At 41.0% G+C, this 14,062-nt stretch overlaps 1 protein-coding gene across 3 annotated transcripts in view; it reads right to left on the reverse strand.

The window, feature by feature from the left end:
• Positions 1–4,290: 4,290 nt before the first annotated feature.
• Positions 4,291–14,062, reverse strand: part of LOC138952852 (HHIP-like protein 1) — a 28,097-nt gene continuing 18,325 nt past the window's right edge. For all 3 annotated transcript variants that reach the window (XM_070324585.1, XM_070324586.1, XM_070324584.1), the window contains 4 exons: positions 10,255–10,396; positions 6,568–6,707; positions 5,553–5,634; positions 4,291–5,320 (listed from right to left, as the gene is read on the reverse strand). In XM_070324585.1, the coding sequence (XP_070180686.1) occupies positions 5,200–5,320; positions 5,553–5,634; positions 6,568–6,707; positions 10,255–10,396 (485 nt within the window). In that variant the 3' untranslated portion in view covers positions 4,291–5,199. The remainder of the gene's footprint in view (positions 5,321–5,552; positions 5,635–6,567; positions 6,708–10,254; positions 10,397–14,062) is intronic.

Consider the following 14,062-nt stretch of genomic DNA (forward strand, 5'->3'; position numbering starts at 1 on the left):
AGTGTACTAGGTTTGTTTAGTTTTGGTTCCTGGAAGCAAAATCGAAGAAGACAAAAACTTTGACAATACCTATGCTTGTGGTTGTACTGTTGTTAGTACATGAGAACTCGCTGCAGGTGTTAATCAAGCAGAAAGGAGGCGGAGAGAGAGAGAGAGAGAGAGAGAGAGAGAGAGAGAGAGAGGGGGGGGGGAGAGAGAGAGAGGGAGAGAGAGAGGGAAAGAGAGAGAGAGAGAAAGAGAGAGGGAGAGAGAGAGAGGGAGAGAAAGGGGAAAGAGAGAGAGAGACTGAGAGAGGGAGAGAGAGAGAAAAAGAGAGAGAGAGAAAGAGAGAGAGAGGGAGAGAGAGGGAAAGAGAGAGAGAAAGAGAGAGAGAGGGAAAGAGAGAGAGAGAGAAGGAAAGAGAGAGAGGGAAAGAGAGAGAGAGAGAGAGAGGGAAAGAGAGAGAGAGAGAGAGGGGGAAAGAGAGAGAGAGAGAGAGGGAAGAGAGAGAGAGAGAGAGAGAGAGAGAGAGAGAGAGAGAGAGAGAGAGAGAGAGAGAGAGAGAGAGAGAGAGAGAGAGAGAGAGAGATCACATCAAATTGTACTTTACGAGGGTTGTGGCATAGGCATTACAAACTAGCCTTTATCCCAGAGTACGCAGTACCAGGGTCCTGCAGACTTTAATTAATGTGTGTCTGTCTGTTCGTCTCGACTTAACAGCTTATTGCTGGGAAACTACTGGGCGCAGTTCGTTCAAAAGTTGATACACTAACTTGATAATAGGTCCGATTGATCGTATTAAAACTTCATAATGTTACCTGGGACCTAAATGCGAAATATTCCACAAAAACGACTCTTAACGGGGGGAGGTTTGGCGGTGGGAGTACAACTGCCGTGCAGCTAATGGAACAGCCAGCTAGCTGGTGCGAATCACGTCCGCCTATGGCCAAAGTGATCCGGGATCGATTCCCGGCATGGGCGGTCTATATTTTTTACATTTTGTCAAGTTTTGACTAAATGTTTTAACGTAGAGGGGGGAATCGAGACGAGGGTGTGGTGTATGTGTGTGTGTCTGTGCGTGTGTGTGTGTGTGTGTAGAGCGATTCAGACCAAACTACTGGACCGATCTTTATGAAATTTGACAGGAGAGTTCCTGGGTATGATATCCCCGAATGTTTTTTTCATTTTTTTGATAAATGTCTTTGATGACGTCATATCCGGCTTTTCGTGAAAATTGGGGCGGCACTGTCACTTTCTCATTTTTTAACCATATAGGTTGAAATTTTGGTCAAGTAATCTTCGACGAAGCCCTGACTTCGTTATTGCATTTCAGCTTGGTGGCTTAAAAATTAATTAATGACTTTGGTCATTAAAAATCGGAAAATTGTAAAAAAAAAAAAAAATATATATATGTATAAAACGATTCAAATTTACGTTCATCTTATTCTCCATCATTTTCTGATTCCAAAAACATATAAATATGTTATATTTGGATTAAAAACAAGCTCTAAAAATTAAATATATAAAAATTATTATCAAAATTAAATTGTCGAAATCAATTTAAAAACACTTTCATCTTATTCCTTGTCGGTTCCTGATTCCAAAAACATATAGATATGATATGTTTGGATTAAAAACACGCTCAGAAAGTTAAAACGAAGAGAGGTACAGAAAAGCGTGCTATCCTTCTAAGCGCAACTACTACCCCGCTCTTCTTGTCAATTTCACTGCCTTTGCCGTGAGCGGTGGACTGACGATGCTACGAGTACGAGTAGGCTATACGGTCTTGCTGCGTTGCATTGCGTTCAGTTTTATTCTGTGAGTTCGACAGCTACTTGACTAAATGTTGTATTTTCGCCTTACGCGACTTGTTTTTATTTTTTTTTAAATTCTTGTTTACTATTGTTTATTATGAACGTTTTAATGTTTTATTTCACTCTAATAAAAAACGCTGGCGCTGGACCCGAGTACTCTTCAGACTGGCTCGCTCCCCCAGTATCAAAGTTTTTGTCTTGTGCACGTGGATTTAAAAAATAAAAAAAAATTATCTATTTTACACAATTAACAAAATTATTAGAGTAAAATAAAATATTAAAACGTTCATAATAAACAATAGTAAACAAGAATTTATTAAAAAAAAAATAAAATAAAAAAATAGACCGTCCATGCCGGGAATCGAACCCGGATCCCTTTGGCCATATAGTCGGAAAGGCTTTCCTCCAAGCCAACAAATCTGACATTCGCCAGTGAACTCAAATGCCTATACTCCTCGCGCAGTGGTACACGCACGCAAGTAAACAAGAATTAAAAAAAAAATAAATAAACCGCCCATGCCGGGAATCGAACCCGGGTCACTTGGATTAAAAAAAAATAAAAATAAAAAAATAAAAAATAAATTATTTATTTTACACAATTAAAAAAATTATTAGAGTGAAATAAAACATTAAAACGTTCATAATAAACAATAGTAAACAAGAATTTAAAAAAAAAATATATATATAGACCGCCCATGCCGGGAATCGATCCCGGATCACTTTGGCCATAGGCGGACGTGATTCGCACCAGCTAGCTGGCTGTTCCATTAGCTGCACGGCAGTTGTACTCCCACCGCCAAACCTCCCCCCGTTAAGAGTCGTTTTTGTGGAATATTTCGCATTTAGGTCCCAGGTAACATTATGAAGTTTTAATACGATCAATCGGACCTATTATCAAGTTAGTGTATCAACTTTTGAACGAACTGCGCCCAGTAGTTTCCCAGCAATAAGCTGTTAAGTCGAGACAGACACACACACAGATACACACACAGACACACAATTAAAGTCTGCTGGACCCAAGTACTAGCGTACTCGGGGATAATTTTTTTAATTGTGTAAAATAAATAATTTTTTTTTTTTTTTTTTTAATTCCAAGTGACCCGGGTTCGATTCCCGGCATGGGCGGTCTATTTTTTTTTTTTTTTTTAATTCTTGTTTACTTGCGTGCGTGTACCACTGCGCGAGGAGTATAGGCATTTGAGTTCACTGGCGAATGCCAGATTTATTGGCTTGGAGGAAAGCGTTTCCGACTATGGCCAAAGGGATCCGGGTTCGATTCCCGGCATGGGCGGTCTATTCTTTTAATTTTGTTAAAAATTTGTTTTTAATAAATTCTTGTTTACTATTGTTTATTATGAACGTTTTAATGTTTTATTTTACTCTAATAATTTTTTTAATTGTGTAAAATAAATATATATTTTTTTTTTTTTTTTAATCCACGCGCACAAGACAAAAACTTTCATACTGTGGGAGCGAGCCAGTCTGAAGAGTACTCGGGTCCAGCGCCAGCGTTTTTTATTCAACCAGCCCTCGCCCAACGACGGAATACTCTTATCGATATATATATATATATACGGCTTGTGTCTGTCTGCGTGTCTGTGTGTGTGTGTGTTCGCGATACACGGCCAAAGTTCTCGATGGATCTGCTTCAAATTTGGTGGGCATATAGACCCCGGACACAACCTGGTCGATGAGAATTTTTAACACGTGCTCTCAGCGCGCAGCGCTGAACCGATTTTGGTTTTTCTGTTCATCTTCCCAGATCCATTCCCAGTAACTCTTTCTTATCTTCTCCAGTGTTTTGCGTTTATCTCCCTTCCTTCGTGTGGCGTCAATCCATATTCCCGTTACTATTTTTAGAAGGTCACTGTCGACAACGCTCAATCCATATTCCCGTTACTATTTTTAGAAGGTCACTGTCCCGGCGAAGCCGGGTATTACTCTTCTTTATCTTCGCTTCTCCAGTGTTTTGCGCGTTTATCTCCCTTACTTCGTGCGGTGCGCCGGCAAAGCCGGCGTACACCCGGCAAAGCCGGGTCCCTGGCACAGCCGGGTATTCGGCTCTACTTCTTCCCGGCGAAGCCGTACCCGGCGAAGTCACATATATACACGGACATTCACAGAGAGAGAGAGAGAGAGAGAGAGAGACAGAGACAGAGAGAGAGAGAGAGAGAAAGAGAGCAAGAAAGAGAGAGCGAGCGAGCGAGAGAGAGAGAGAGAGAGAGAGAGAGAGAGAGAGAGAGAGAGAGAGAGAGAGAGAGAGAGAGAGAGAAGAGAGAGAGTGCGTACGTGTTTGCGTGCGAGTGTGTGTACGCGCACTCAGAGATATTGCCGCAATGGGTTTTTTCTTCTTCTGATTACTCGTATTTCTTTGATCAGTAAGTAATCACTGAACAGTTGAATGAACCAGCGATGTGTGTCCGAAAGAGAAAAATACACCAAAACCAACTGGGATGACCCCGTGGATATTGTACAAAATATAAAACTCTCAAACACAAAGTTTCGCATCATCTTTATTTCTTACATTATTTTCCTAAACTATGATGAATACAATCTCGATTTATTAATTGTAGGAGTAACTTTCTTTCGCTCAAGATATTTAGTTAGCAACACAACAAACTGGCAATTACACAACAATTGATACAGCGATTGCTGAACAGACAGACAGACAGACAGACAGACTGACAGACAGAGACACATACACGGACACATCTACACGCACACACCTACACACACACACACGCACGAAAGAACGCGCGCACGCAGGCAACCCACACAGTCACCAAAACACAAAGTGAACACACACACACACACAAAACTTTGCCGGTACTTTGAGTGTAGAAGCATAACCTTTTCCGATGAATTAAAACAAATTAAACAAAAGGTCTTGCGAATCAAATATGAAGTAATAGGCAATTGCACAGGGTCAAAATATTTTGAACTCGTAACGGAGAAAGGTGATTTTAATGAAAACTAGTGGTGTAAATTTGCAACGGGAGGCAAAGAGCAAAAATTGAAGCCGTAGTAGAAATCAAAACAGAGAAAATATTGTTTCACATATGATCAGATTATATATTTATATTTCGCGAAAGATTCCGAAATATATCGTTGGCAAATAGCACGTCCATTGAATGTGATTCTGAAACGTACCGTAAAAATACTCCTTGCAAACCTGACAGGGTGTATGTAACAAGGTTTAAAAAAATAAAAAAAATAAAAAAATAAAAAAAAGGAAAAAAAGGGGAAAAAAAAGCACACACAAAAAAAGAAGCTGGTACTAAGAATCAAAAGCTTTGCAACATCGAGATAATGCAGAATTGCAAACTGGGAATGATCAATGGAATGTTTCAGAGAAGATGGAAGTTGTGGTTAAACTGGGGAAGGGTTCGTCACATAGTTGGATAAGTCAAGCTTCTCCTTGATATTCATGATAGTTGAGCAGAAAGACGACGATTGTGAGAAGAAGCGGTAGCACTGTGGAAGACATCAAACCGCATGTACCGCAAGTGACTGGATTCTTTGTCGTCCTGCAACACACACACACACACACACACACACACACACACACACACACACACACACACACACACACACACACACACACACACATGTGAACATTTGGACAGATCTGTGGTTATGAACATGATCATGTGCACGGAAAGAAAGGCATCTTTAAATCAATTAACAGCATACAAAAACCTAGCATTAGCTGAAAAAACAATGTCGAATATCAAGTACATGGTGTATGAAGAAGCTTACCCGGTAGGGGCTATAACTCGAAACAAAGTCCCTTCAGGCTCAAGGGCAGAGAACTGTGACGACATCAGTAACATCACTTCAGCTGCACAAAACATTACACCAAAGAATAAAGAAACAAAACAAGAAAGGTAGGTTGTTGGAACGTTTGTTATTGACAAAACAATACGTTGCAGTCACAGATATGCCGACTCAGCGGTCTTTTAAGAACACAGACAAACAAATATCAATTGAACAAAAATTGACTTAGCTCGCGAGAGGTGCTACCGCTTGGGGAGAAGGCACAAGAAGTGGTAGTACCTCTTGCGAGCTAAGTCTTTTTTTTGGGTCCAATTAATATTTGTTTGAATGTAGGATTACCATTACAACCTAGACCGGCACGGTTGGCCTAGTGGTAAGGCGTCCGCCCCGTGATCGGGAGGTCGTGGGTTCGAATCCCGGCCGGGTCATACCTAAGACTTTAACATTGGCAATCTAGTGGCTGCTCCGCCAGGCGTCTGGCATTATGGGGTTAGTGCTAGGACTGGTTGGTCCGGTGTCAGAATAATGTGACTGGGTGAGACATGAAGCCTGTGCTGCGACTTCTGTCTTGTGTGTGGCGCACGTTGACTGTCAAAGCAGCACCGCCTTGATATGGCCCTTCGTGGTCGGCTGGGCGTTAAGCAAACAAACAAACAAAATTACAACCTAGAATTATCTAAAGTCATTTAATAATTTACTTTTACGCAACTGAGATTAGCTGTCTGGCTTGGTGGCTGGATGGCTTGGTGGCTGGATGGTCGTCTGGCTGTCTATCTGTTATACATAAGTTCGTCTGGCTGTCTATCTGTTATTTATAAGTCCGTCTGGCTGTCTATCTGTTTTTCTGTAAGTCCGTCTGGCTGTTTATCTGTTTTTGGATGAGTCCGTCTGTCTGGCATACTGTGTCTGCTTTTTCGGCTGTCTTTTATAATCTAGACCTTCATAAAAAAAAAACTATTTACAAATATATCCATCATCGGAAATCCTGGAGTCATACCGGTCACGTCGAGTCCGAAGGCCAAGAGGTAGGCCTTCTTGACCTCACGTGCGTTGCACGGACACATATTCTTGGGACACAGTGACCACTCCGTGCTGTTGTAGCGGCCATCGATGTTCTCCTTCAGTGAAAACGTCTTTCTGTGTTCAACAAAATAGAGAAACAAGTCGCGTAAGGCGAAAATACAATATTTAGTCAAGTAGCTGTCGAACTCACAGAATGAAACTGAACGCAATGCCATTTTTCAGCAAGACCGTATACTCGTAGCATCGTCAGTCCACCGCTCATGGCAAAGGCAGTGAAATTGACAAGAAGAGCGGGGTAGTAGTTGCGCTAAGAAGGATAGCACGCTTTTCTGTACCTCTCTTTGTTTCAACTTTCTGAGCGTGTTTTTAATCCAAACATATCATATCTATATGTTTTTGGAATCAGGAACCGACAAGGAATAAGATGAAAGTGTTTTTAAATTGATTTCGACAATTTAATTTTGATAATAATTTTTATATATTTAATTTTCAGAGCTTGTTTTTAATCCGAATATAACATATTTATATGTTTTTGGAATCAGCAAATGATGGAGAATAAGATAAACGTAAATTTGGATCGTTTTATAAATTTTTTTTTACAATTTTCCGATTTTTAATGACCAAAGTCATTAATTAATTTTTAAGCCACCAAGCTGAAATGCAATACCGAAGTCCGGGCTTCGTCGAAGATTACTTGACCAAAATTTGAACCAATTTGGTTGAAAAATGAGGGCGTGACAGTGCCGCCTCAACTTTCACGAAAAGCCGGATATGACGTCATCAAAGACATTTATCAAAAAAATGAAAAAAACGTTCGGGGATTTCATACCCAGGAACTCTCATGTCAAATTTCATAAAGATCGGTCCAGTAGTTTAGTCTGAATCGCTCTACACACACACACACACAGACACACAGACACACGCACATACACCACGACCCTCGTTTCGATTCCCCCTCGATGTTAAAATATTTAGTCAAAACTTGACTAAATATAAAAACTGTCACGGTGAGTAAGTGTCAGCTAACGATGCTAGAAAAATGGTGGTTGTGGTGGTATGGGTACAACAACACAAGCACAAACGAAGGCGCGCACGAATCAAAAAGTCTGCAAAGAGGGAAAAGGTTTCACTTTCAGGATTTTTCCATATTGCTTGGAATTTGTTAACAGCCACGCATGCCCCTGTCACTTTTCACTGAATGAAACAATGAGTTAATTTTCTCTGATAATTTTTAAACGTTTCGTTTCATCAGTTTGTACTGGCGTGATGTTTTGGTTGTCGATGACACCTGTGCTGTCTTGAGGTCGTTGATCATGGTAAAGTAGCAATCCTTTGGTAACAAATAGTTCTTATTTTTGGCATATCTTTCAAAAAGACATTTTCGAAAACGATCCTCTACGTCCATAGTGGATGTCTGTTCAAACTGTGTGCAGCAACTAAGTTCAGAAACTAACTCGCCAAGTTTGGAGAACAGTATTCACGAGCCCAAGTAAATTAAATACATAACCGCCCATAAAAAGTAAAAAAAAAAACACACACACACGATTATTTAAACACAAATCTTATTCAGTTTAGTTTGGAGAACAATATTCACGTGGTTGACAGTTTTGGTCACGATCGCTGGCTTGGCGTGAACACAAATGTCCTAACATTTCTCATTTCACAACCTTTATGACTATGATTCACGTGCCTAGGCATATTCGGTAATGTTGACTAAGTAATTTCAGTCATTTCTGTAAATGACTAAAATATCAAGCTCAACTTTAGGCATTTTCGGAAATGACCGAGTGAATCAGTCATTTCCGTAAATGACTACTCTCGTTAGTCATTTCCGGAAATGCCTGGTTTCCCAACTTGCCTGTAACATATATATAGGCACAGGGCATTGTGGACTGGGTGGCCGAGTGGTAACGCACTTGCGCTCGGAAGCGAGAGGTTGCGAGTTCGACCCTGGGTCAGGGCGTTAGCAATTTTCTCCCCCCTTTCCTAACCTAGGTGGTGGGTTCAAATGCTAGTCTTTCGGATGAGACAAAAAACCGAGGTCCCTTCGTGTACACTACATTGGGGTGTGCACGTTAAAGATCCCACGATTGACAAAAGGGTCTTTCCTGGCAAAATTGTATAGGCATAGATAAAAATGTCCACCAAAATACCCGTGTGACTTGGAATAATAGGCCGTGAAAAGTAGGATATGCGCCGAAATGGCTGCGATCTGCTGGCCGATGTGAATGCGTGACGTATTGTGTAAAAAAAATTCCATCTCACACGGCATAAATAAATAAATCCCTGCGCCTTGAATATGTGCGCGATATAAATTGCATAAAAAAAATTTAAATAAAAAATAAAATACCTGCGCTTAGAACTGTACCCACGGAATACGCGCGATATATATAAGCCTCATATTGATTGATTGATTGATTGTCGGGGCTGCTCTATCGAAGTATCGTATTTACCCCATAACATTCTACTGCAGTAATAAAGCTTAGTACGACAGAAGAAGGTTATAGGATACGATACGGTGGAACCCCCCCCCCCCCTTTCAAGTCCCCCCAATTTAAGATTTCCTCCATTTTAAGACTTTCTCAGTCTTTCTGTTCAGTACCTCTGTAAATGTACCTCCATTTTAAGACTCCCTCCTTTTTAAGACCTGATTTTCTCAGTTTTGTTGAGGTCTTAAAAGGGGGGTTCCACTTTGATACAAGCTCCTGTGATGGTAAAACTTATGACGGCTTACTAGAGCCAAAACCTCATAATTGTAATTATCAAGGGAAAATTAGTAATTTTCCCTTGATAATTACCATTTTCACGTGTTTATTAGTAATTTTCCCGGGAAAATTACTAATTTTCCCGGAATAATTACTAACTTTCACCTGTTAATTGCTAATTTTTAGTTTTGGCTCACTTCCTGACGGATTGCTAGTGCCAAAACTAAAAATGAGTAATTTTCCCGTGAAAATGAGTAACTAACAGGTGAAAACAGTAACTGACAGCGTTAATTAGTAATTATCACGTGATAATGGGTAACCCCAGGTTTTGGCACTAGTAAGTCGTCATAGGGATTACTAGTGCCAAAACCTCATAATTGTAATTATCAAGGGAAAATTACTAATTTTCCCTTGATAATTACCATTTTCACGTGTTAATTACTAATTTTCCCGGGAAAATTACTAACTTTCACCTGTTAATTACTAATTTTTAGTTTTGGCTCACTTTCTGGCAGATTGCTAGTGCCAAAACTAAAAATTAGTCATTTTCCCGTGAAAATGACTAATTTTCCCGTGAAAATGAGTAACTAACGAGTGAAAACAGTAACTGACAGCGTTAATTAGTAATTATCACGTGATAATGGGTAACCCCAGGTTTTGGCACTAGTAAGCCGTTATAAAAACTGGGCAAAATTCGTTCACTCAAAGCCGGCGACCAAATGGGGCCTAGTGGTGATGTCAGCCCTGAAAGTGGCGAATATTTTACTCGCCATGGCGAGTAGAAACCTGTAACTGGCGAGTAGAAATCTTCATCTACTCGCCAAATGCGAGTTAAGTTGCTGAAACTTATTGTTGGTTTGGCTAGAAAATTTGCTCTCTGGCTAGTAAATGTTCAGATTCATTAGCCAAAGGCTAGTACACCATTTGTTTAGACTTTCAGGGCTTGGGGTACCTACCCGGTAACAGCGTCACCATAGATAAAACCGCCATACAAGTCTGGAAACGCCTTGCCACGGTATACATGGCCCCCTACCACTGCGCTGCCTTTGGAGCTATCATGGTCGTAGGGATAAGTGAAGATTGGTTCTCTCTCGTCCTCTGCACACATGTACAGACAACAATAAAATGTCAGAGAGACACACGGACAGAAAGACAGACAGTTAGGAAGGAAAGCAGGCAGGCAAGCAGGCAGACAAGCAGGCAGACAAGCAGGCAGCCAGCCAGACACAAATAGATATATACGGACAGCCAAACATACAAACAAATACAGACATATTGTAGACAGCTAGATATAGATGCCGTACACACACACACACACACACGCACGCTTACACACACACACACACACACACACACACACACACACACGCACGTTCGCATACGGCACACACACACACACACACATACATACACACACACGCACACGCACGCACACACACGCACGCAGGCAGGCATTCACACACGCACACCACCACCCTCCTCTTGATTCCTGGGCTATGTTGTGAAAACAAATGCAGACCACACTAGACCTTTAAGCCAACCAGGCGCATATCAACCTCCCACGCTGATTTTGCAACAAGTTGAACATAAAACTGCCACATTTTTCGTTAATTGCTAAATGATGACTATTCTGTATTGGATAGCAAAGATATACATTTCATCAACTCCTTCATTATTCAGCATAAATTGCACAGCGTGTTCTGTCTCAAAAGCACAGTCCTTCCTGGGTCAACGATATTCGGTTCACCATCTCAAATCTAGCCATTCTCTGTTATGGTACAGGGCCAACCCTATATTTGGACATATACCAAAAATCAACAGCCTTGGTGCTCTTTGTGCAAACTAATTTATTCACATCAAAAAACAAGAAAGATTAGTTAACATTGGAACGTTTAATTTCTGACAAAATGAAACATTCGTGTCCCTCTTTCAGATTCAAAAATATATCGATTTTTTTTTTTAATTTTTCAAGTAGCTTTGATCCGCATTGCTATTCATCCGCCATGTTTAATAAAACTCAAACATCAAAAGCAAACAAGAATGGATTTTACTTGACCGCGACTAGAATAAAGCCTTTAAGATCACGATCCAAGGATTGCTCACATGAGCAGACACTAAAAACACAAACTTTATTTCAAGTTGAGACAGAATTCATTGACTTGTGGGGTTAAAGGACTCAACATGAAAGACAAAATCATTGCCCGCTCACGTTACATCTTTGATCTGACTTGGCGTTTACATGAGATAAGAACATCCTTTGACTTGGGCACGTACCATATGCTCAATTTGATTTTTTTTTTCATTTCGTAAAAGTAACTAGTGGCGTTTTAAGAACGTATTTTACGTATTTGTTTGTTTAACGCCCAGCCGACCACGAAGGGCCATGTCAGGGCGGTGCTGCTTTGACATTTAACGTGCGCCACACACAAGACAGAAGTCGCAGCACAGGCTTCGTGTCTCACCCAGTCACATTATTCTGACACCGGACCAACCAGTCCTATCACTAACCCCATAATGCCAGACGCCAGGCGGAGCAGCCACTAGATTGCCAATTTTAAAGTCTTAGGTATGACCCGGCCGGGGTTCGAACCCACGACCTCCTGATCACGGGGCGGACGCCTTACCACTAGGCCAACCGTGTTGCGGTCTGTGTTGAAGGGGAAGGCTGCTTGGAGAGATCAATCGTGTCTGGCAAGATGGCTAACACAGGAAAGACTGCATCTTTCAAAACCTTATCCCTTTCAATCAGGGCTCCCCACGAACGCCCGTCCCAGAGGGTCCCGGTGTAACACGAGAAAATTACTCCCACGAGATTTTTACTCCGGAGTAAACATTTCGTACGAAAAAGTTACTCCCTTTACGAAAAAGGCACTCCCCCATTTCACGAGAAAATTACTCCCCAAGACAGGTGAGTTCCGAGTAAACATTTCGTACAAAAATGTTACTCCCCTGACGACTAAGTAAATAACGAATAAATTACTTCACCCAAACACAAGCAATTTAACTTCCCATGCCAAGTGTACGAAATTTTTACTCCCTTGTCCCCTGTTAGTCTTGGTGGTGGAAGGGGTGGAAGGAGGGTAGCGCGACATTCGTGTGCGCGAGATCACTTATTGGCATTATCCCTTCGCCCGCATCCCATTTTTGCATACGATATTTTTACTGGAAGTAAAAAAAATGGGGAGTAAAAATTTCGTGGAGGGAGTAATTTTTTCGTGCCGTATGGAGTTCTTTTCTCGTACGAAAAGTGTACTCGGAGTAAGAATTTCGTACGAAATATTTACTCCGGAGTAAATTTTTCGTGGAGTAAAAATTTCGTGTTACACCGGGATCCCCACTTTTAATGTTTAGCAGAGTTTTAGAGGGTCCAAATTAAGAGTCCCGGGTCCCCAAACCCCCTATTTACATATAACGCATTGTGATCGCGAATAATGTGATATGAACTGGGTTTTTTTTTATTACCAGAATATTCGAGGAGGACACTTCAACTTTTCCAAGTCAAATGCAACACACACGAACACTTTGTTCCCGCGTGAAAATGGGATAAATTGTGTTTGCACTTTGACTTAGCTGACGACTAAAATCTGAAAAGAGTATACGGGACGCACGACATAGGAAATTGAGTGCGTCCCAGACCCGCTCTTTGTAGGTTAAGTGCGTCCCGGGACCCCCTCCATGAATTTCTAGTACACGTGATTTCGGCTTCTTGTGCGAATAGGACGCAGGGACGCGCTCTATGGGGAGCCCTGCTTTGAATAGAGGTAAAATCAAAATGCGTTTTTCATAGCGCCACAGATATTTAACGGAGTTAACGCCAGGCGTTTAAGTTTTGTGAAAACGTATGTGGATACTTCAAACGGTAAATTTCTGTGAAACACAAGCTACGCGCGTCGCCGGAGGATAATTGTCAATTGGGAAAGTGTAACTTTCTCCCGTTCCGTTGGAGAATTCCTACGAGGCAAGAATGCAACTTATTTAGGCCTACGTCCGTGCCCTTTATCAGTAATATTGCATTTGTACGCAAGGCACATCTTTATTTCTGCTCTTCAAATGTTTTTTAAAATCTTTTTAAATAAATGTTCAGTTGTTTGAAACGTTTCATTAACAGAATGATGTTTACATGAAACAATGAAAAAGCATGTACGACTGTTTTGGATTGCGATCAACAGCAGAAATGAATGTCACCAATTCTTTTATTCTCGTTATTATCTGTGTGGTAATACGTCGCCATAAAGTGAAGCAAAACTTGCAATCGACACAATTCATACAACAGGGATGTTTGACGTCCGCGATTGGCAAAATGCTGAAAATTCTTTCAAGTCGCTGAAAACGTTGCTGTCATTTCGAGAGAGCTGCTGAACATTTATCACAATTGGAGCGAAGTGATGCAGATGTCTGGAACTTCGGAAAGTTGCCAACATTTTGACAGCAATGTCGACAAATTGACCGAGCAGCCAATTAGCCATGTTCCAACCAAAGGATGTAGGTTGATGCATGGTTGTTGTGTCGCCGACCAAAAAAATTGAAATCTGCCAAACTAGAATCAAAATCTGCCCAGCAAAAATGAAAGTCCTGGGAAATCCTCAAGTGATAAATGCCTTAAATGACAATTACATAGCAAATCTCATCTTTTGGATCACAAGGGAGTCAGCTGAATAACATTTGTATTCTGAAATGTGTACTACAAAAATAAAAGATCGAACCGTTCCCTTTCTTTATAATATATATCTTTCTTCAACTTGCCAAAATGGACCATTGCATCAG

The sequence above is a fragment of the Littorina saxatilis genome, linkage group LG17, assembly GCF_037325665.1.
Source record: "Littorina saxatilis isolate snail1 linkage group LG17, US_GU_Lsax_2.0, whole genome shotgun sequence".
In the NCBI taxonomy this organism is placed as follows: domain Eukaryota; kingdom Metazoa; phylum Mollusca; class Gastropoda; order Littorinimorpha; family Littorinidae; genus Littorina; species Littorina saxatilis.